The sequence below is a fragment of the Rana temporaria genome, chromosome 9 (assembly GCF_905171775.1).
Source record: "Rana temporaria chromosome 9, aRanTem1.1, whole genome shotgun sequence".
Classification (NCBI taxonomy): domain Eukaryota; kingdom Metazoa; phylum Chordata; class Amphibia; order Anura; family Ranidae; genus Rana; species Rana temporaria.
This window is the reverse complement of record NC_053497.1, coordinates 31007033-31032185: the sequence shown is the minus strand read 5'-3', so window position 1 is coordinate 31032185 and position 25153 is coordinate 31007033. Positions and strand designations below refer to the sequence as shown.

Here is a 25153-nt window from a genome sequence, read left to right as displayed (position 1 = left end):
TTTGGTTAAGGTTTGGTCCTCCTATCACATTTCTTATTTGGGCAGGATTTGCGCTTTCAAGATGACCATCCTCCCCAAGCTACTGTACTTTTTCAGGGCACTACCAATTAATGTCCCCAAAACCCGCTTAGAAGCCCTACAAAGAGAAATCAACAGATTTATATGGAATGACAGAAAACCCAGATGCAGCTACTCTCTTATGCACAGATCCCAACTCAAAGGTGGTCTCGGCCTACCAAACTTATGGTATTATTTTCTGGCTGCTAAATTAGTACAATTGGCACAATGGTTCACATCGGACACTGATATCCCATGGCTCCGCTTTGAATCTTTCGCTATACAGCCCCTAAATCTTAAAGCGGAGGTTCACCCCTACAATATACTTTTTCCCCTTAGATGGATGCTCGTTTTGTCTAGGGGAATCGGCTAGTTGTTTTAAAATATGATCCGTACTTACGGTTTACGAGATGCATCCTCTACGTCGCTTCCGGGTATGGGCTGCGGGACTGGGCGTTCCTATTTCGATTGACAGTCTTCCGAGATGCTTCCGACGGTCGCATCCATCGCGTCACGATTTTCCAAAAGAAGCCGAACGTCGGTTGCGCAGGCGCAGTATAGAGCCGCACCGACGTTCGGGTACTAGTGACGCGATGGATGCGACCGTCGGAAGCCTCTCGGAAGACTGTCAATCAAGAAGGAACGCCCGCTCCCGAAGACCCATACCCGGAAGCGACGGAGAAGATGCATCTCGAAAACGGTAAGTACGGATCATATTTTAAAACAACTAGCCGATTCCCCTAGACAAAACGAGCAGGAACACACCCAGGCATACTTAACCCCTTCCCCGCCCCCTAGTGTTAACCCCTTCACTGCCAGTGGCATTTTTATAGTAATCCAATGCATTTTTATAGCACTGATCGCTATAAAAATGCCAATGGTCCCAAAAATGTGTCAAAAGTGTCCGAAGTGTCCGTCATAATGTCGCAGTACCGAAAAAAAAAATCACGGATCGCCGCCATTACTAGTAAAAAAAAATATTAATAAAAATGCCATAAAAATACCCCCTATTTTGTAAACGCTATAACTTTTGCGCAAACCAATCAATTAACGCTTATTGCGATTTTTTTTAACGAAAAATATATAGAAGAATACGTATCGGCCTAAACTGAGGGAAAAAAATGTTTTTTTATATATTTTTGGGGGATATTTATTACAGCAAAAAGTAAAAAATATTAATTTTTTTCAAAATTGTCGCTATATTTTTGTTTATAGCGCAAAAAATAAAAACCGCAGAGGTAATCAAATACCACCAAAAGAAAGCTCTATTTGTGGGAAAAAAAGGACGCCAATTTTGTTTGGGAGCCACGTCGCACGACCGCGCAATTGTCTGTTAAAGCGACGCAGTCCCGAATCGCAAAAAGGTCTCTGGTCTTTGGGCAGCAATATGGTCCGGGGGGTAAGTGGTTAATGTACACAAGACATTGCCCCCCCTCATTGTATGCTCCTTTTACCAATATCCACCCCTCATTGATTCCCCTATTTTATATTCCCTGTGTTATTCCTAACCCAATGCATGGTATTGTACTGTATTATTACCTATCTTCCAAATAAAACTTTTTTAAAACAAAAAGAAAGATTCTCCTGAAGTCACCCCCCCCCCCCCCGGTCCCTCTCCTCCTGGGAAGCACAGGTCGAGACGGCCTTGCCCATGTATAGGATTACATACATGAACCGCGGTTGCTCGTGGAAATACGAGAAGGTGTGGGCTCCATGGATCTCCTCCTAATAAGCCTCAGCTTCTGTGGTCACCAGGGAGGTTGAGTGGAGTACGAATATTGGATGGATTTACCCTCTTTACCTATTCTCACGAGTGACGTAATGTTGTTTGATATGTAGCCTGATCCATGGCGTATTCCATATATGAATGTGTCTACTTCGCATGTAGTGTTTTGTACATTGTCAACTGGTATACTGTAATCCAGGGCTCGACAAATCCCGGGCGCCAGGTCGCCATGGCGACTAGAAATGGTGTCCTGGCGACTTGGCTTGGAAGGTGGGCTTTTTTTGTGAGCTGGCGCCATCTGGTGGTGAGCCATTGGTATTACAAGTTATTACCACCAGATGTGTGAGCTGGCGCCATCTGGTGGTGGCCGTTGGTATTACAAGTTAAGCATTACAAGTTAAACAGCAATTCTAATGTAATTTTTCACTATTTTCACAGCCATCTTCTTCCCTCCAATTAGAACCCCCAAACATTATATATATTTTTTATCCTAACACCCTAGAGAATAAAATGGCGATCGTTGCAATACTTTCTGTCACGCCGTATTTGCGCAGCGGTCTTACAAGCACACTTTTTTGGGAAAAAATTACACTTTTTTTAATTAAAAAATAGGACAACAGTAAAGTTATCCCCATTTTTTTTAATATTATGAAAGATGTTACGCCGAGTAAATTCATACCCAACATGTCACGCTTCAAAATTGCGTCCGCTCGTGGAATGCCGACAAACTTTTACCCTTTAAAATCTTCATAGGCAACGTTTAAAAAAAAAAAAAGAGATTTTTAATACAGCTTACCTGTAAAATCTTTTTCTTGGAGTACATCACGGGACACAGAGCGGCATTCATTACTATATGGGTTATATGGAGTACCTTCAGGTGATGGACACTGGCAATCTCAAAAACAGGAAGTGCCCCTCCCTATATAACCCCCTCCCATAGGAGGAGTACCTCAGTTTTGTAGCAAGCAGTATGCCTCCCAAAATGGTCCCCATAAGAGGGGTGGGAGCTCTGTGTCCCGTAATGTACTCCAAGAAAAAGATTTTACAGGTAAGCTGTATTAAAAATCTCTTTTTCTTTATCGTACATCACGGGACACAGAGCGGCATTCATTACTATATGGGATGTCCCAAAGCAATGCTTACAATGAGGGGAGGGAGAACATCTTCCTAAGACAAAAGGATTTAATTTAGAGATATACTCAAATCATAATAAATCCAACTTAGTTGAGAAAAATAAATTTTTAAATTTAACTCAAAAGGGAGCCCCCCGGAATCCGAGGGTCTCAAACTGCAGCCCGCAGCACTGCCTGCCCAAAGGCTGTATCCGTATTCCTTCTTACGTCCAACTGGTAGAATTTTGTAAACGTGTGGACAGAAGACCAGGTTGCCGCCTTGCAAACTTGAGCCATAGAGATCTGGTGGTGTGCTGCCCAGGAGGCGCCCATGGCCCTAGTAGAATGAGCCTTTAATGATAACGGAGGAGGCAACCCTTTCAAGCCGTAGGCCTGAGTGATTAACTGTTTAATCCATCTCGAGATGGTGGATTTTGCAGCTGCCTGCCCCTTCTTGGGCCCATCCGGTAAAATGAACAACACATCTGTTTTCCGGATCTTCTCTGTAGCTTTAAGATAGGCCTTCATGGCCCTGACAATATCCAAGGTATGCAGCAACCCTTCCTTTCTGGAAGTAGGTTTAGGAAAGAAGGATGGTAATACCAAATCCTGGTTTAGATGAAAACTGGATATAACCTTTGGTAGGAAGGAAGGATGAGGGCGGAGAACGACCCTGTCCTTATGCAAAATAAGATATGGTTCCTTACAGGATAAGGCTGCCAGTTCCGATACTCTTCTGGCGGAAACTATGGCGACCAAAAATACTAACTTCCTTGTCAGTAAAACCAAAGGAATTTCAGCCAACGGCTCAAAAGGTTGTTTCTGTAAACTTGACAGAACAAGATTTAGATCCCACGGACAAAGCGGGGATTTAACTGGAGGATTAATACGCAAGACCCCTTGAAGGAAGGTCTTAACTAGCGAGTGGGTGGCCAGCGGCCGCTGAAACCACACTGACAAAGCTGAAATCTGTCCTTTGATTGTGCTTAATGCCAGTCCTTTATCCACTCCTAGCTGGAGAAAACTTAATACTCTATCGATGGTAAACTTGCGAGAAAGCCATCGCTTGGACTCACACCAGCCTACATAGGCCTTCCAGACCCTGTAATAAATCACCCTAGAGACCGGTTTCCTGGCTCTGATTAGGGTAGAGATTACTTTCTGAGACAGACCTCTACCCCTGAGAATCAGGGATTCAGCTTCCAGGCCGTCAAATTTAGATGCCGTAAGGCAGGGTGGAGGATCGGACCTTGCGATAGCAGGTCTGGCCGTAGAGGAAGAGTCCAAGGGTCTCCCACTACCATCTTTAGGATTAGTGAATACCATGCCCTTCTGGGCCATGCTGGAGCTACCAGGATGACTGGTATGTGCTCCACCCTGATCCTGCGCAGCAGGCGGGGTAGTAACTGGAGCGGGGGAAATACATAAAGTAGTCTGAACTGATGCCAAGGGCAAACCAGCGCATCGGTTCCGCAGGCCATCGGATCCCTTGAGCGGGATATGAACCTGTCTAGTTTGTCGAGTCTTGATGCCATGACGTCCACGTCCGGCACTCCCCATCTCTGGCAGAGTGTCTGAAAGACCTGTGGATGTAGAGACCATTCCCCCGGCAACAGAGTCTGGCGACTTAAAAAGTCCGCCTGAAGGTTGTCCACTCCTGGAATGAATATCGCCGATATGCAGGGCACATGAGCTTCTGCCCATAGGAGAATCAAGCTCACCTCTCTCTGAGCGGCTTGACTCTTGGTTCCCCCTTGGTGATTTATGTATGCCACTGCCGTGGCATTGTCCGATTGAATTCTCACCGGGAACCCCTGCAACTTGGACGTCCAAGCCCTGAGGGCTAGTCGAGCAGCTCTGAGCTCCAAGATGTTGATGGGCAACTGCTTCTCTGGCTTTGCCCAAGTGCCTTGGCGAGTGCAACCATCCAAAATTGCTCCCCAGCCTGTTAGGCTAGCGTCTGTGGTTACTATCTTCCAAGCCACTGGGCTGAAAGACTTCCCCTTCAGTAGATTCTGAGGGTCTAACCACCAACATAGACTTTGTCGGACTCTTGATGAGAGCGGCAAAGGGATATTTAAGGCCTGTGGCCTCCTGCTCCAGGCTGACAGGATGGCTGCCTGCAGGATGCGAGTGTGGCTCTGGGCGTACGGTACCGCCTCGAATGTGGCCACCATCTTGCCTAGTAACCGCATACATAGGCGAACAGTTGGTTCCATCTTGCTTAGAACCAGTAGAATTAATTCCTTGATGGCTTTGACTTTTATCAGAGGCAGAAACACCCTCTGTTGTTCTGTGTCTAATCTCATGCCGAGATATTCCAACTGCCTTGTGGGCTGGAATGCTGATTTTTCTCGATTTAGGACCCAGCCGAACCTCTCGAGGTACTGAACTGTGAGGGCCACTGCTTGTTCCAAGCCAGGAGACGAGTGATCTATGACTAGGAGGTCGTCCAGGTATGCTAGGATTGTGACCCCTTGAATCCTTAGATTGGCTAGGATTGGAGCTAGGACCTTCGTGAACACCCGGGGGGCCGTAGCCAACCCGAAGGGAAGCGCCATGAATTGGAAATGACGTAGAGCCACCGAGAAGCGTAGAAATCTTTGATGTGGCTGGTAAACTGGAACATGAAGGTAAGCATCCTTTATGTCTATGGATGCCATAAAATCGTCCTTCTGAAGTGCGGCAACTGCTGACCGCACGGATTCCATCCGAAATGAGCGGACCTTTAGGTATGCATTTACCATTTTTAAGTCCAAAATTGGCCTGACATCGCCGTTGGGCTTTGGGATAATGAATAGGTTGGAGTAGAAACCTAGCCCCTGTTCTTGGACTGGTACCTCTACTATTACCTCCTGAGAGAGTAGATGATTCAATGCCGCTATTAATGCGGCTCCCTTTTTCGGATCGTTTGGTACTCTTGACTCCTGAAAATGAGGAGGAGGAAACTTTAGGAAGTCTAGTTTGTAGCCTGTAGCCACGGAGGACCGTACCCATTTGTCGGGAATGCTGGCCTCCCAAACCTCTGTAAAGAGACGCAGTCTTCCCCCCACCTTCGAGGGTGGGGGCGCCCCTTCATAAGGCCGGCTTGGGGGCTGGCTTTGCTGGTTTGCGAAACCACTGCTTCTTGCCTCGATACTGTTTGGTATTGGAGGGCCCCTGCCCAGGGGAGTACTGTCGTTTAAACGCAGGCCCCCGAAACTTCTTCTTGGTGGGCAAAAGAGTACTTTTTCCGCTTGAAATGGTCTGGATGTATTTGTCCAGGTCTTCTCCGAAGAGTCGTCCTCCATGGAAGGGGAACCCTACCAGGAGCTTCTTGCATGGGGGCTCTGCCTCCCAGCTCTTTAACCATAAGAGTCTTCTCATATGGATAAGGGATAATGATAGGCGTGACGCTTGCTGGATCGAATCCTTAATCGCATCTACCGTAAAGCGTATGGCCCTAGGGACGTCCGAAAATTCTTCTGCCTGCTGGGCAGGAATAAGTTTAAGCATCTGCTTAGCTTGATCCGATAATGCTTGCGCAACCCCAATTGCAGCCACAGCTGGCTGCACTACTGCCCTTGCAGTAGTGAAGGAGGTTTTAAGTAGCGTTTCCAAGCGTTTATCAACCGGATCCTTGAACACCTGTATGTTTTCTACAGGGCATGTTAAAGACTTGTTAACACATGAGATGGCTGCGTCTACAGTCGGGGCTGCCCATCTCTTGGAAAATTTCTCTTCCATAGGATATAAGGCAGAGAATCTCTTTGGTGGTACAAAGATTCTATCTGGCTTGGCCCAATCTTGGAACATAACTTCCTCTAGTAGAGGATGGATCTGAAAAACCGCATTGGTTTGAGGCGCTCTTAGTGAGCCCAAAGCTGAGACCGTTGATACTTGGAGATCTGGTACTGGCAAGTTGAACGTCCTGTGGACCAAGTCTGTTAAAACTTGAACCCACCAGCTCTCCCCTTGGGAGGCTGCGCCAGACTCCTCCGTACCCGGATCCTCGATCCCTGAACCTACTTGGTCCTTGTCCAAGAGGTCTTCCCATTCCTCTGCGGAAGGGACCTCCTCATCTGAGGGTTCACGCTCGGGCGACGGAGATCTATTCCGTTTTCTGCCCCGCATAGCCTTGGCTAGCATTTTTTCCATTCTTTTTTCCATCTCCTTTAGAGAGGTGGACAGTAGCTCGTCCGTGACCACCCTAGGGTTGGACTGACCCGTGCCAGCTCCAGCCCCAGATCCCGATGGTCTCACCAAGGCTCCTTCTGGGGAAAGTAGCGGTAAGACTTTGTCCGAGACCCCGGACCCTCTGGGGGAATCCCCACCTTTTGTACCCTCCGAACCAGATGCCATGGTACAATACCGAGGTACGCCCGCTACTTAATGGTGTTTGGGAAAATAAATAGTTGTTGCCCACAAACCCTTTCTGGGGAAAAAAATGCCTTTCCTTATTAAATCTTGGTTTGTTTCTTTTTTTTTTTTTTTTTTAAACCAAAGAAAGAAAAACCATTCTGTCCCCCTTTAGTAGTATTTGCCAATAAAAACTGCTGAAAAGAAAAAGAAACCCTATCTTTAGGGTGAAAGACAGTCTTTTTGAAGACTGTAATACTCTTCTTTGGCCACTGTGTGTCCTCGGCGCCCCACTCTGCCGCTCTGGTCCTTCCTCTCTCAGTTCCAACACATCACTGAGCTGGGAACTCTTTTGGAAGGGCCGCCCCTTCCTTTTACCTACGGGCCCGCCCTTCCCCTTCAGAAAAACGGCGCGAAATTGCGCCCATATCACGGGGACGCGCGCGCCCGCCGGCGGGGGGGGGGGGGGGGAGGCCCACACGAGGAGGTCAGAGGCTGATCCTGCCGTCCAGGCCAGGATCCACAGAGCGGCATTTATTTTTCTGCAGCAACCGCCTGGACCTCTCTGAGCAGGCTTGCAGGTAAGAGCATTCACTCTCTACATAAGAAACCTCAATAGATTCCCAGGGGCTTCTCTTAAAGAGAATTGTCACTATACACACAGGCCCTTTTCAATGCTACTAGCACCAGTTGCAATACTACCAGGGAGGTCACGATTATGGGGAATATATACATACAGAGTCATCCTATCCTAAGATATGCGACTCACCTTGCCAGATGCAGCGCATAAACCATAGGCATGTCCCGCTGTGACCTTCCCCCAGACAAAACCTGCTGCGAACCAAGTTCCGCAAGTTTCCCCTTCACTTACCTGCTCCATGCCGCAGGACTTTGCACAGCAAGAGGTCCAATCTTCCCCCATCTCCGTGGGGCGTCTAGACCTTCAGGCCCTGGGTTCCTATGAAGGATCCACTGTCCTGGGCCCATATAGCACCCTGGCAACAGAAACATTAGGCCCCCAAAGGTTTCTAAGTTCTGGGCCCAGAGTCCAGCTCTCTGTGACAGAAAGCATTATGGGCTATACCCCAATGGTTTGGGGTCCGGTTGCTGACCACTTTAGCACTGAGGCCTTTGGACAGAACCGGTTAGCCCACCTTAATCCCAAGGATGTGGAGGCAAGCTAAACCATGACCAACACCTAAGACACTGGCGTAAAAACTGAGGTACTCCTCCTATGGGAGGGGGTTATATAGGGAGGGGCACTTCCTGTTTTTGAGATTGCCAGTGTCCATCACCTGAAGGTACTCCATATAACCCATATAGTAATGAATGCCGCTCTGTGTCCCGTGATGTACGATAAAGAAAAATCTACAGGTTGCATGTTTTGAGTTACAGAGGAGGTCTAGGGCTAGAATTATTGCTCTCGCTCTAACGAGCGCGGCGATACCTCACATGTGTGGTTTGAACACCGTTTACATATGCGGGCGCTGCTCACGTATATGTGTTCGCTTCTGCGCGCAAGCTCGTCGGGACGGGGGTGCGTTTTCTGGCTCCTAACTTTTTTAGCTGGCTCCTAGATTCCAAGCAAATTTGTCAAACCCTGCTGTAATCTATCTTTTTTATGACAGCCATTTCCGACCAAAAGCTCACATCGGACTTTTCTTGTTGGAAATTCTGTGTAAACGCGGCATTAGCCATTGCAGACTACATATTTTCTCAGTACAGATGAAGATAATAAAAGGCATTATCTTACCTCAGACCCAATCTCCATAAATGCATCCCAGTCTTCCCCAACTCCTTCCACCACTGGCTCCTCTGGTCCCTTGTGATTATGGATCTGCTGGTCCACATAATCTTCTCTCGCTCGCTGCAGATCTCTGACTGGTATTTTGCTTCGCGTTGGCGTTTTAACTGGACTATATTTAATCTCCTTCAAGCTTTTCAGAACTTCTCCTACCACAGGCTTGGGGGAGTGTAGAGGAGCCGATGGAGATGATGGTAAAGGTGAATGGGCTACCCAAAAGACGTCAGCCTCTTCTTCCCCAACAAAGCGCAAGGAGTCCAAAGAGGTGGCTGACAATGAAGACAGGGACCCCTTGGTGCTGGCGTCATCAAAGCTTCCTAGAGATTTACTCCTGAGGAGACCTGTGCTGCCACTATCTGATCCTCCATGCAGTTTCTTTCTCCTTGGTACAGTGCAGACAGACTCATAGTTGGCATCAGAGACCCTCCATGATGAACAGGAATGGCACTTTTCCCCCTTGACACAACGTGAGCAGCCTGCAGAGTTAGTATCCCACCAGCTCTCATGCGCCCACCGTGAGCGGTCTTGGTCCAGAAGTTCATGATAGGACTTTGAGTGGGTTCCCGAGGACAAGGATCCGAAAGAACCATGGAAGGAACTTGGGTGATCTGGAAAGGGCGAGTTGGGGAATGAACTCTGGTACCCCGGAGAAAGGGAATTATTTCGAGATCTGTTGTAGCCAGTTGATCGGAGATCATTGTAAGAGCCGTGATACCCATACAAATTGCGTTCTTGGTTAGGGCCAAGATATTCAGGAAGAGGGAGGCCCCAGCCCCTAGCATGGATGGTGCGTAGAGTGAATGAAAGCTTCTCCCGCTCGGTTAAAAGTCGAGTTGACCTCTGTTCAAAGAGCTCTTTCATTCGAGACATCACCAAGTCGTACCGGTGGTAGACATTGAGCGTGTGGCAGCATTTTCCGCACAGGAACTCTGCATCTTCAGGCTGGCCCTTGCCTTTACCAGCTTTGGAAGTCGTTCCAGGTGGGCTGCGTTGCACAAGAGTCCCGAGGGCTTGCGTGAATAACGTAGGTAGCGTCCCAGAGCCGCCAAACAGCCACTTTCGCCGAGAACCGCGGAGAGGAGCAGAGCAAAGGCGGCACAGTTCAGACATGGCTGGAATAAAAAATAAATAAAATTACAGATACAGAATGAAAAAATAAAATTTAATCAGAAATAAAAAATTAAAAAGTTATTCTTTAGCTGATTGTGAACATTATGGATTTAAAGGGGTTGTAAAGGTTTGTTTTTTATTTTCTAAACATGTTCCTTTAACCACTTGACCACTGGGCACGTAAACCCCCTTAATAACCAGACCAATTTTCAGCTTTCGGTGCTCTCACAATTTGAATGACAATTACTCAGTCATACAACACTGTACCCAAATGAAATTTTCGTCCTTTTTTTTTTTACACAAATAGAGCTTTCTTTTTGTGGTATTTAATCACTGTTGGGTTTTTTATTTTTTGCGCTATAAGAGAAAAAAACTGAAAATTCTGTAAAAAAAAAATGACTTTTTTGTTTATAAATTATAAAATTTAGCAAATTTAGTATTTTTTCTTCATTCTTTTGCATAAATGTGAAAGATGAAGTTACGCCGAGTAAATAGATACCCAACATGTCACCCTTCAAAATTGCACACGCTCGTGGAATGGCGCCAAACTTTGCTACTTAAAAATCCCCATAGGCGACGTTGCAGGGTATTGTGGGGTATTGCAGGGTATTGTGGGGTATTGCAGAGTAGTGTGGGGTATTGCAGAGTAGTGTGGGGTATTGCAGAGTATTGTGTGGGGGGTATTGCAGAGTATTGTGTGGGGGGTATTGCAGAGTAGTGTGTGGGGGGTATTGCAGAGTAGTGTGTGGGGGGTATTGCAGAGTAGTGTGTGGGGGGTATTGCAGAGTAGTGTGGGGTATTGCACAGTATGGGTATTGTGTATTGCACAGTATGGGTATTGTGTATTGCACAGTATGGGTATTGTGTATTGCACAGTATGGGTATTGTGTATTGCACAGTATGGGTATTGTGTATTGCACAGTATGGGTATGGGATGGCTGAGCAGGGATGGATGGCTGGCTGGTGATGACACATGCAGTCACAGATCCAGCCCACAGCACTCGTGCTGCATCCGCTCTCTCCCTCCCCTCTCCTCTCACACTATAACGTTTGGTACAGAGAGGGGAGGGAGGAACCGGCGTCATCACATGACGCCGGTTTGTTTACTAGTGATCGCTCCTTCATTGGACGGAGCGATCACGTGGTAAACCGCCGCTATCAGCGGCGATTTACCGTGATCCGTGATGCGGGACCCGGCGATCACGGACATTCCCGTGTGCGCGCCCCAGAGGGCGCGCAGGAGCGCGATTCTGGGAGGACGTCCATGGACGTCCTCCCAGAGTTAAGCAACCGCCTTGTAGACGTATATCGTCTATAGGGCGGTTGTTAACTGGTTAATCTAGTGCATTGTTGGTTCACTTACCTTTTCCTTCCATTTCCCTTCTAAATGTTTTTTTCTTTGTCTGAATTTCTCACTTCCTGTTCCTCCTCAGTAAGCTTGCCCCCATCATCCGAGCCGTTCTGGCTGGGGGTTAGTCGGCGTGCTCGCCCTCTCCCTTGGGACTACATCCCTGCTGAACGTTCACAGCGTCTCCCTGCAGGGATGTAGTCCCAAGGGAGGGGCGAGCACGCTGACTAACCCCCAGCCAGAACGGCTCGGATGATGGGGGCAAGCTTACTGAGGAGAAACAGGAAGTGAGAAATTCAGACAAAGAAAAAAAACTTTTAGAAGGGAAATCGAAGGAAAAGGTAAGTGAACCAACAATGCACTAGCTTAAAGGAACCTATTTAGAAAATAAAAAACAAACCTTTACAACCCCTTTAAGAAAACCATTCATGAGAAATATTGGCGGCCGCCATTCCCTTCCCCTCCCATAGTGCTGTTCTCTACCCAGGTTATATACACAGCACAATGTCACTGCTGCTTTTACAATGTAATATCTGGGTTTTGTAAAGGAATGTGGTGCACACAAAGTGGATTTTGTGGCCATTGGGGGAATATATTGAAATAAAAATAATGTTGTGCCCAGAGTTCAGTTTTAAGCATGCAAACTATATTTCTTTAATAAATTGGAGCTAAAAGTAAAGGTTCCTTCCACCGACACCAGTGATGGGGCACTATTCCTCCCACCGACACCAGTGATGGGGCACTATCCCTCCCACCGACACCAGTGATGGGGCACTATCCCTCCCACCGACACCAGTGATGGGGCACTATCCCTCCCACCGACACCAGTGATGGGGCACTATTCCTCCCACCGACACCAGTGATGGGGCACTATCCCTCCCACCGACACCAGTGATGGGGCACTATTCCTCCCACCGACACCAACCATAGGGCACTATTGCTCCCACTAAAACCAATGATGGGGCACTGTTCCTCCCAGCTCATATTTTGACACACGGTTTAGACTTTTTGGGCCAGATCTACATACATCTGCGCCGGGCGCAGCGTATCTAAGATACGCTACGCCGCTGTAACTTACTTTTGTTTTGTTTGAATCCACAACAAATCCGCGCCGTAAGTTACGGCGGCGTAGCGTATCTGTTGCGGCGTAAGGGTGCGGAATTCAAATGGAAGTGATGGGGGCGTGTTTTATGTCAATACGTCGTGACCCGACGTAAACGACATTTTTTTTTAACGCCGCATGCGCCGTCCCTGGGGTTATCCCAGTGCGCATGCTCGAAATTAAACCGGAACCAACCAATGCTTACAACGGTGACGTCATTCTACGCAAATTCCTATTCGCGAACGACTTACGCAAACGACGCAAAAAAAAATCAAAATTGTTCGCGGGAAGGACGGCCATACTTAACATTGAGTACGCCTCAGAACAGCAGCTTTAACTATACGCCGGAAAAAGCCGAACGCAAACGATGGAAAAAAATGCGCCGGGCCGACGTACATTCGTGGATCGCCGTAAATAGCCAATTTGCATACTCGACGCGGATTTCGATGGAAACGCCACCTAGTGGCCGCCGAAAAATTACAGCTAAGATCCGAAGACGTACGCCTGTCGGATCAAGCCGCAATGCCGTTGTATCTTGTTTTGAGGATTCAAAACAAAGATACGACGCGGGAATAATTTCTTTGTGGATCTGCCCCTTTAGCTGTAAGTCCAAGCAGACCCCCCCCCCGGTAGGCAAGGTTCACATTACTTTGTGTTGGGAATGCGCACAAAATCGCACACATTCCCAGCACAGAGAGAAACGCGCTGCTCATTTGACTATGCAGTTCAGTGCGACACAATTTTTTATATAAAAAGCGTTGGGGAGTACTTTCCCCGCAGGTTGCGCAGGCCATTGAAATAACTGGCCTGCCCTACACACTGCAGGCAGATGTGAACTGAGGGTTATGGGTATTGATAATGTTTTTTGCTGTTTAAATATTGATTGAAATGATCCTGAACTACATACAGAAGATGCCCCTGGCATAGCGAGCGTCCACACGGCTTTGTGCATTTTTAATCCGCTGATTTGCGCAGTAAGCGGGGGGATGCAGAAATCTCCTCACATCAGACACACGGTGGGGATTTAATGCTCTTCATGCGCATGGTTCTGGCCTGTGGTACAATTGTAAGAACACACTGACATGTACATAGACATGTGATCATGCAGGAAAACAGGCCGACCTGGGTTATTCTACAAGATCAGGCGCGTTATTCTAGTCGGTGTCCCGCCAACCACACAGGAACAAGTCCCATAGCACATTCCAGCTGCTGCACCACCGACCGTCATGATGCCACTTGAAACCTCAGGTCGCCTCCATGTCCATGCTGAAAAAGGGGTACCACCAGTCCTCCTGTACGGGGCCCACAGGGGGAATCAGATGTGGACAGGACAGGATGATCGGTGATGCAGGGGGTGCAAATACAGAAACAATGTCCTGTGTGGCTCTCTCCCTGCAGCATTTGAAAGCCAGTTTCTCCCACTCTCTCTCCAGCCTGCTTTCAGCTGCTGCAGGGGGAGACACATGCATCGTTTCTGTAATTGCACCCCCACAGCACAGAATCTCCCTGTCCTGTCCAGATCTGATTTCCCCTGATGCCCAGGCCCCCCTGTGTACCCGAGCCCTGTACAGGAGGACCGGTGGCACCCCCTTATCAGCAACCTGGGGACATGGAGGTGACCTGATGTTTCAAGTGGCATCCAGATTGTTGGTGGTGCAGTAGCTGGAATGTGCTACAGGGGGGGGGGGGGGGGGGTGATATTTGGGATGTAGAACAGAGAAAGGGGGTCAGTAAATATGTCATTTGCTAGCCTCTTCCTGTGAATTTGGCTGGCACTGCTGTCAATCAAATCCAATGACGCGGCGCGCCGGGGTGGTGGGGGGGCGAGTGATACAGTCGGCGGCTATGGCCACCACATCACGGGAGCATGCACGCAAGAGCTTTCCACCATGCTTGCATGAAGGTGGAAAGTTCTTGCGGAGGGGGAGCCATGACAGCCGCCGAGGGACTCCAGAAGACGAGGATCGGGGCCACTCTGTGCAAAAAGAGCCGCACAGTGGAAGCAAGTATAACATGTTTGTTATTTTAAAAAATTACAAATTAATAAAAAAAATTTAATAACAAGAGCGCTATGAAAAGATCGTTTAACCACTTAAGGACCGCCTCATGTAAATATACGTCAGCAGAATGGCACGGACAGGCACATTGGCGTACCTGTACGTCCTCTGCCTGACGTGGGTCGGGGGTCCGATCGGGACCCCCCCCCCGCTACATGCGGCGGTCGGGTTTCCTCGGGGAGCGATCCGGGACAACGGCGCGGCTATTCGTTTATAGCCGCCCCGTCGCGATCGCTCCCCGGAGCTGAAGAACGGGGAGAGCCGTATGTAAGCACGGCTTCCCCCTGCTTCACTGTGGCGGCGCATCGATCGAGTGATTCCTTTTATTAGGGAGACTCGATCGATGATGTCATTCCTACAGCCACACCCCCCTACAGTTGTAAACACACACAAAGTGAACCCTAAATGTTACAGCGCCCCCTGTGTTTAACTCCCAAACTGCAACTGTCATTTTCACAATAAAGAATGCAATTTAAATGCATTTTTTGCTGTGAAAATGACAATGGTCCCAAAAATGTGTCAAAATTGTCCGAAGTGTCCGCCATAATGTCGCAGTCACGAAAAAAAAAATCGCTGATCGCCGCCATTAGTAGTAAAAAAAAAAAAAAAAAAAAAAAATGCAATAAAACTATCCCCTATTTTGTAAACGCTATAAATTTTGCGCAAACCAACCGATAAACGATTATTGCGATTTTTTTTACCAAAAATAGGTAGAAGAATACGTTTCGGCCTAAACTGAGGAAAAAAATGTTATATATGTTTTTGGGGGATATTATAGTAAAAAGTAAAAAATATTGCATTTTTTTCTAAATTGTCGCTCTATTTTTGTTTATAGCGCAAAAAATAAAAACCGCAGAGGTGATCAAATACCACCAAAAGAAAGCTCTATTTGTGGGGAAAAAAGGACGCCAATTTTGTTTGGGAGCCACGTCGCACGACCGCGCAATTGTCTGTTAAAGCGACGCAGTCCCGAACTGTAAAAACCCCTTGGGTCATGTAGCAGCATATTGGTCCGGGGCTTAAGTGGTTAATGTGCTTCAAACTTATCATATTTAACTACTCCCCCATCCAGACTGATCAGAATCATTTTAATGACAATGATCAGTTTTGCTCAAACTCAATATTTTTTTTTTTTTTGATCATTTATTCAACCATATTGTCCGATTCTGTAAAGAATCAATCAGATCAATAAGTATATTGCCATTTCAGCCAATTGATCGGTTCTGACGACTGAATGAATGTCCCCGTGTGTGTCAGATAACTGATTGTCATACAGAATACTTTGATTTACAGTAAAACCTTGGTTTGAGAGCGTTTTGCAAGACAAGCTAAATGTTGCCTTGATATACAAGCGATGTCTTGATATAAGAGTAGCGTCATGTCACAACTGAGTATAAAAGAGAAGAGAGGAGCCTCTAAGTCAGAGAACTACAAGTCCCATGAGGCCTTGCAAGGCTGACAGTTACGAGCATGACTCCCACAGGCAGAGGCATGATGGGACTTGTAGTTCTGCAACGGCTGGAGGGCCACCAGTTTGAGACCCCTGCTCCAAGTGTAGCAATATGGTTACATTTAATGAAGGTACAACATTTAGCAACTTATTGCAACACTTATGCCTCATACACACGATCGGAATTTCCGACGTGATAAAATCCGATGGAATTTTCTGTCGGAATTCCGTTCAAGCTGTCTTGCACACTGTCAGACCAAATCCCGACCGTCCAAAACGCGGTGACGTAAAACACTACGACGAGCCGAGAAAAATAATGTTCAATGCTTCCAAGCATGCGTCAAATTGATTCTGAGCATGCATGTTTTTTCCACACAGACGATCGGAATATCCGGTAGTATTTTCTTCCCATCGGAAAAATAAAAAACATGTTCTATTTCTAAACTCCGACGGAAAAAAGTCAGATGGGGCCCACACACGTCCTGTCTGACTTTTTTCATCAGAAATTCCGATCATGTGTACGCGGCATAAGAGGCGTCTCTCTTCTCCTTTATACTCTGTAAAAAAAATGCTTTGATATACAAGTGCTTTGGATTACAAGCATCTGGAATGAATTATGCTCGCAATCCAAGGTTTTACTGACGTTTTTTTTGTTTCAATACATTTTTATACATTGTATTATTTTCAGTATTTGATCATATACTGATAGTAGTAGTATAGATCAGCGCTCTTACAATACAACATAGCATTCTATACATGTTTAGATTGTATTTTCAATCAATATTGTATGTGTTGCATTATTCGATCTTTTAAAAATCGGTCACAAATCGCTTGTTTGCGATCGCTCTTACCCGGATCGATCGGACGTTGATACGTGTATGGCCGCCCCCCCGGTCGTGCAGTTCAATACATTGAGTGTTGGATTGGTCTCTTACCCCCGCCAGGCCTGTCAGTGTGCTGTCAGTGGTTGCACACGTTGGCACTCCAGTGACTCATCAGTGCAGGACATGGGATGAATGTTCTGTACTGGGCCGGCCTGGGATTACCGGCTTCTTACGCATAACATTTTCCAGTAAACTTTGTCCCCCCTCCTCCCTGAGCAGGAAGCATGGTGCCGGGTTACTGTCAGCCTGGGCCCCTCAGCTGACACTCTACAAGGGACCCTGTCATGTCTTGGAGGGGCCCCTGCAACAAAAAAAAAACTTCTCCCAGCTGCTGATCACTTCCCTGTTCACTGACACCACCCACCTTGTGTGTCTGGAGTCCCCAGCCTCCCTCTCCTCTGCACACAGCGCTCATCTCCCAGCTGGGTGACCCCCTCCCCTACAAGCAGCCAACCTCCCAGCCTGGTGACCCCCTCCCCTACAAGCAGCCAACCTCCCAGCCTGGTGACCCCCTCCCCTACAAGCAGCCAACCTCCAGCTGGGTGACCCCCTCCCCTACAAGCAGCCAACCTCCCAGCTGGGTGACCCCCTCCCCTACAAGCAGCCAACCTCCCATCCTGGTGACCCCCTCCCCTACAAGCAGCCAACCTCCCAGCTGGGTGACCCCCTCCAATACAAGCAGCCAACCTCCCAGCTGGGTGACCCCCTCCCCTACAAGCAGCCAACCTCCCAGCTGGGTGACCCCCTCCCCTACAAGCAGCCAACCTCCCATCCTGGTGACCCCCTCCCCTACAAGCAGCCAACCTCCCAGCTGGGTGACCCCCTCCAATACAAGCAGCCAACCTCCCAGCTGGGTGACCCCCTCCCCTACAAGCAGCCAATCTCCAGCTGGGTGACCCCCTCCCCTACAAGCAGCCAATCTCCAGCTTGGTAACCTCCTCCTCCCCTGCCAGCTCACCTCTCTCCTCCAGACTGATCTCAGTGTATAGAAGGAGGAGGGGAGGGGGGTGTGTGCGCTGCACCCATCATACCTGAGCAGGTTAACCCCTTCCTGTACAGTGCATAACACGCTGCAACCTCTCCGCCGGGCTGTCAGGGGCTTAAAGGAAAAATCTAATCTATTTATAGACTGTATGTACACACACACACACAGTAGATTGTAAGCTCCTAAGGGCAAAGCTCTTCTAACCCTCTTGCGTTGCATTGAATTGTATTGCAAATGTAACCGGCTACTTTTATTTTTTAAAGCACAGCACATAAAATGCTGAAAATGTGATAATAAAATGAATGTGATAATAAATGATAAAAGTGATATTAATAATAACAAAAAACAAATGATACAAAACAACAACAACCAATAGTGATGATGATATAATAATAAAAAACAATAATACAAAACAACAACACTATTGTTTCTTCTTCTTATTATTATTATATCATCATCACTATTGTTTCTCTATTATTATCGCATTTATCACCCAATATATAATAATAATAATAATAATAATATCATCACCATTGTTTCTTATTATTATAATAAATATTACGAGAATAACAAATAAAAATACAAAATAATAATACTAATAATATCACTATTGCTGTTATGATTATTATTCTTTGTTATTCTAACAATATTATGAGAAAAATAAAATAATACAAAACAATAACAATAGAAATAATAAAAAGAATTGTGATGATATTATTATTGTTTTTATATTATTATTTGTAATTCTCATAATAATATTATTATTATGAGAATAACAAATAAAAAAAATAATAATACTAAAAATGTTATCACTATTGCTGTTATGATTATTATTTTGTATTATTATTCTTTGTTATTCTAACAATATTATGAGAATAATAAAATAATAATACAAAACAACAACAACAATAGAAATAATAAAAATAATAGTGATATTATTATTGTTTTTATATTATTATTTGTTATTCTCATAATAATATTATTATTATGAGAATAACAAATACAAAAATAATACTAATAATATCACTATTGCTGTTATGATTATTATTTTGTATTATTCTTTGTTATTCTAACAATATTATGAGAATAATAAAATAATAATACAAAACAACAACAACAACAACAATAGAAATAATAAAAATAATAGTGATATTATTATTGTTTTTATATTATTAGTTTTATTTGTTAGTCTCATAATAATATTATTATTATGAGAAAAATGAATACAAATAATAAAAAACAATAACAACAATAATAATAATAATAATAATAATAATAATAATAATAATAATAATAATAAAAACAAACAATAGTAATATTATTGTTTATATTTTTCATTATCGTATTATTATATTATCACTATTATTGTTTTTGTTGATTAATAATAATAATAATAATAATAATAATAATAATAATCATCATCAACAAATACTATTAATAATAAAAAAATTCTTGCTGCTAAGCATTGTGGCCATGGCATATGTACACCACCGGCTGCTGCCTCTTCAGCAAAAGGGGGTAGCGGGTGGGGGCAGTAAAAGGATTTTACCACCCCCCAAACTGGGGTCTTCAGAGGGCAGTATCAAACGGCCATAGATGTCTGCACACAATACTCCCTCTAAGGCTGGGTTCACACTACTACACTACTTTCATCCTACTTTGCTCTGTGTTCAATGTTTCCCTATGAGAGCGTCTTGTAGCGTCCTACACAAGTCGGTCCGACTTTGAAAATGCTCCCTGTACTACTTTTGGTCCTACATTGATCCTACTTCAGGCCCATTGAATATCATTGAAGTCGGACCAAAGTAGTATCCTGTTCATGAAAGTAGGATGGATGTAGGACCAATGTAGGATAAATGTAGGACCAATGTAGCAGAGCAAAGTAGGATGAAAGTAGTGTAGTAGTGTGAACCCAGCCTGAAGGACATTTAGTTTGCTAAAGCACTGTGGGGTTGATTTACTAAAACTGGAGAGTGCAAAATCTAGTGCAGCTGTGCATGGTAGCCAATCAGCTTCTAACCTCAGCTTGTTCAATTAAGTTTTGACAAACACAACTGGACACTGATTGGTTTATATGCAGAGCTGCACCAGATTTTGCACTCTTCAGTTTAACAACTGACTTTCAAACACATCGTTTGTTACATCTCAGTGCTGCTTATCTCATGCAGCTGCTTTTCAGCCACTTCCTGTGTGCATTCATTCTAGGGATGGCTGCATGGCATTTCTAAAGATGGGTTTCCCAATGGTGACAACAGCGGATTGTACCCGTGTGATGTGTTCTGATACAGGGAATTATAGTCTATATCAGAAGCCTGTGTGACAACACATGAGCCCAGTCAGCAGGCAGGGACAGAGTGTGGTCACCCTAGAACAGGAAGTGCTTGGGAAAATAAAAACCTCAAGGCGGGATCACCAAGTGTTATTGTAATGAAAGTCTTGTCAAAGTTTATAGGAGATCTTAGGCTTGCCATACATGCTCCAATCTGACCATATAATCTAGACTGTCGTTATGGATTGTACCAACTGATTTCAGCTGATCTTCAGCCCGTGTGTATGGGGCTTCAACAGGAGCTGCAGGCTTCTTCAGAAAAATGTAAAAGTCAGCAGCTACAAATACTGTAGTCTGTAGCTGCTGATCTTGAAAAGGGAATTTCCTTTGTTATTTTAACTTTAGATAGTAAAACATTTCTTTTCTGCCAGTAAATCCCTTATACAGCCCACTTCCTGTTTCTTGTCTGGTCATAATCTGTAATTAAAACATCTTTGCCATTCTGAAGCTTCCCTCCAACCACTTAGCATATTATTTTATATATACTGCGATTCTGTACTTGCCACATATGCTGCAGAAATCTCCCTCCACTGAGTCTGGCTGCAGCCATTATAACTGTGGGCAGCTGAAGCTGCTTCCTGTTCACTTCCTGGATGTACACAGACACTCAGGAGGTACGCCTTCAGCTCTCATTGGCCATCTTATTACTAACCCCCCCCCCCCCCCCTTCCTGGCAAACTCTCAGAAGAGTGAGAGAGAGCTTTGCATGATGTCATAAGCCTAGGCCAGCGTTTCTCAACTCCAGTCCCCAAGGTGCCCCAACAGGTCATGTTTTCAGGCTTTCCATTATTTTTCACAGGTGATTTGATCAGTTTCACTGCCCTAGTAATTACCACAACCTGAAAACAGGACCTGTTGGGGCGCCTTGGGGACTGGAGTTGAGAAACACTGGCCTAGGCTTATGACCAGACAGGAAACAGGAAGTGGGCTGTATGAGGTATTTACTGGCAGAAAAAAATAAAAAACGCTTTACTATCCAAAGTTAAAACAAGTGCAGAGGATTTAATAGATGAAAAAACGACTTAAAGCAGGAATTCACCCTAAAAAAAATATATATATTTTCTTTATCTACCATACAAACGAGCATACTAGCGTCAGCTACAGTATGCTTTTTTTTTTTCCCCTGTACTTACTTACTTTAATCTGTAACTTTCGTTTCAGACTCCGGCCCGGGAAATGGGCGTTCCTATGAAGAGGGGTACATGATTGACGTCCGGCTATGGCGCGTCATGCCTTCCGAAAAAAGCCGAAATAGGACGCGGACATATACGGCGCCTGCGGAGTCAGCTCCTAGTCTGTGCGCAGGCGCTGTATAGCGCCGTGAAGAGCCGAATCCTACTCCGGCTATTTTCTGAACGTGTGACGCGCCATAGCCGACGGTCAATCATGTTCCACTCTTCATAGGAACGCCCATTCCCCGCGGGAGTCTGAAACGAAAGTTACGGATTAAACATTACTGTACAGCGCAAAAAAAAAAAAAAAAAGGCATACTGTAGCTGATGCTAGTTTGGATGGTACAAAGTTGTCGTTTTGGGTGAACCTCCGCTTTAAGTTCCACTGTAGGTAGTAAGCATTTAGGCTGGGTTCCCACCGGTGCGATGCGGCAAACCCTGCGACTCAGTGCCGGTTCCCACATTGCACCTGAATCGCACACTGGTTCACACCGAGATCTGCAAACCCCTGGGGGTGCCAATGTAAAGTTAATGACACCCCAGATCGTATCACAGATCGCAGTGCGAACTTTGAAATGGTGCAGGATTCGGGTCGCATAGTGCGAACCAAAAAAAGGGTCCTGCGCCATTTTGGTGCGACTGCGATGTGATTACAGCCAGTTTGTATGTCTGAAAACGCACTGCACAGACATCAGATGTGATCTGCACAGCAATGCGATGCGAATCACATGCAATGTTTAATTTCGCACCAGTGTGAACAGGCACTTAATACATACCTGCTCTGTGTTAGATGTGCAATTTGTTTCGTTCCGAATTCATTTTTTATTTTTTTATGAATTTAGACAAATTTGTTCATTTGGAAATATCCGAATGAATGAAAAACACATTTAACAAGTTTTTCCGAATATTCAAAAACACACAAAATTCGAAAATCTGAAATAACTAATAATAACTTACCTATTACTAACTATTAAATTATAAATTATTGGTATTGGAATCCTTTAAAATGTGGCTGTTAGTGAATGTAACGATTACAAATTTATCCGAAGTTTCAAATGACTGGATCCGAACCGACGAATGATCCGAACCGACGAATGATCCGAACCGACGAATGATCCGAACCGACGAATGATCCGAACCGACGAATGATCCGAACCGACGAATGATCCGAACCGACGAATGCCATATCTAAACGAATGGAACGGAAAACACCCCATCTCAGCCACCCATTTTTACCAGCCCCCAATTGCCCATCTGATAGACACGCAACACAGCCAGGAGGTGCGGTGAGCTGCAGTAAAGTGCAGACAGGTAGCATTTTATTGCACCACATGGAGACACAGGGCCAGATTCACAGACAAATACGTTGCGCAGCGGCGGCGTAACGTATCCCATTTACGTTACACCGCCACAAGTTTTCAGCGTAAGTGCCTGATTCACAATGCACTTACCTGTAAACTTGCGGCGGTGTAACGTAAATCCGCTAGGCGCAAGCCCGCCTAATTCAAATGGGGCGGGCACCATTTAAATTAGGCGCGTTCCCGCTCCGAACGTACTGCGCATGCTCCGTCCGTCAAATTACCCGACGTGCATTGCGCTAAATGACATCGCAAGGATGTCATTGGTATCGACATTAACGTAAATGGCGTCCAGCGCCATTCACGAACGACTTACGCAAACAACGTGAAATTTAAAATTTCGACGCGGGAACGACGACCATACTTAACATTGCTTAGACCACCTAGAGGGCATGCTTAGTTTTACGCGACGCATCTCTACGGAAACGGTGTAAATTTAGATCGACGGGCATCGCGGACGTTCGTGAATTGCCGTAACTAGTCATTTGCATATTCTACGCCGGCCGCAATGGAATCGCCACCTAGCGGCCGGCCTAGAATTGCAGTCTAAGAACCGACGGTGTAACACAATTACACCTGTCGGATCTCAGGGCTATCTATGCGTAACTGATTCTATGAATCAGCCGCATAGATACGACAATCGTATCTCTTTTGTGAATCTGGGCCACACAGTGTGCAGAGACTAGAATGAAGGGTCACTTTGACATCTTACAAATAAAAAGGAAAGAAGAAGGTGGGAGAGAGAGCAGTATGGTGCACTGAAGAATACATTGCCCAACTCCCTGGGTGGTAAAACATTGCCCAACTCCCTGGGTGGTAAAACATTGCCCAACTCCCTGGGTGGTAAAACATTGCCCATCTCCCTGGGTGGTAAAACATTGCCCAACTCCCTGGGTGGTAAAACATTGCCCAACTCCCTGGGTGGTAAAACATTGCCCAACTCCCTGGGTGGTAAAACATTGCCCATCTCCCTGGGTGGCAAAACATTGCCCATCTCCCTGGGTGGTAAAACAGTGCCCATCTCCCTGGGTGGTAAAACATTGCACTTTTCCAGTGCAGGTCCCTGTGAGCGTAGCCTACTGTTCCCCTTTAATTGGGCCACATGCACACCTGATTTGCTGTCTGAAGAGTGATCCATGTTCAGGTCACTCTTCAGAGAGCATGACAGGCAATGATGAGGTGTTGTATCGCCGCCTCGCTGCCCGTTTTATCCCCCTAAATTCCGGAAATCCGTGTTGCAACCACTTGCTTCATGCACAGTTGCGGGGCGGCTACAGCCCACCCCATTCCCTTGAACAGGCTGTAGTGCCCACTGAGCACGACAAGGGTTACAATTCCTGCCGCACCCGCAAGGATGGATGCGGCGTGTGTTCACCCCCCAGATGCTGGCTTCCCAGCGAAAGAGGGTGGTAAATATCTGGCACAACCACAGGGTTTTTCTCCCCCACCCCCCACCAACTGCAAGTGTAAAGAAGTCCATATTTCCAACAAAACGGGAGACAGGCAACAGGGCCGGGACAAGGGGTGGGCAGGAGGGCCGGCCGCCCTGGGCACTGTGGTTTCATGTGAGGAAGCCCCCCTTCCTCACATGAAAACACAGTGACCAGGGCGGCCGTCCCTCCCCCCCAATGAAGATTGGGGGAAGGGAATTTGTGTTGGAAGGAAGAATTGGGAGGCAGCAGGGGATGATGGGGAATTTATTTGGGGGGGGGGGTGTTGATTTAGGGAGATGGGGGGGGAGGGGATTTGTGCTAGAAGGGAGGGAATTGGTGGAGGGTTTGTGCTAGATGAGGTGATATGGTAGGTGGGGGGAGGGGGTGCTAGTAGGGATAATTGAGTGGTATTTTTGCTAGGAGGGGGTATTGGGGGAGGGATTTGTACTGGGGGGGGGGGATTAGAAGGGTAGAGGATTTGTGCTAGGGGGGGGGGGGGGTGGATGGGAGAAGGGATTTCAGCAGGGAGGCAGACTTGTACTGGGAGGAGGGAGATTTATGCTTAAGGGACAAGCATGCAGATTAGTGCTCAATTTTTTGGGGGGGGGGTTTTGGCTCAACGCCAAAATTTTGGTTCCCCCCCCCCCCTAAGCTTCTTGTGAGCAACAAAAGCGCATAGAGCAGCCCATTCGCACCCCCCCCCTTCACATCTTGCGGCTTGAAATCGTGGCGCAGAAATCAGCAAGATCATCACCAAATCATGGCAGAACACGCAATTGTTTTTTTGGGTGACGCAATGCGATTCTGCCGTGATGACGGGTCGATCGTGGCAAAAAAAAAAAAAAATTGGAATTTTTAAAAACGCGCTACCCGAAAAAAAATAAAAAC

General features: G+C 46.1%; 1 protein-coding gene across 1 annotated transcript in view; it reads right to left on the bottom strand.

Annotated features, from left to right (window-relative positions):
* Positions 1-17962, bottom strand: part of LOC120913248 — a 67769-nt gene extending 49807 nt beyond the window's left edge. The window contains exons 1-2 of the mRNA XM_040323067.1: positions 17947-17962; positions 8987-10149 (exon numbers count right to left, since the gene is read on the bottom strand). Coding sequence (XP_040179001.1) covers positions 8987-10147 — 1161 coding nt within the window. The 5' untranslated portion in view covers positions 10148-10149; positions 17947-17962. The remainder of the gene's footprint in view (positions 1-8986; positions 10150-17946) is intronic.
* Between the last annotated feature and the right edge of the window lie 7191 nt (positions 17963-25153).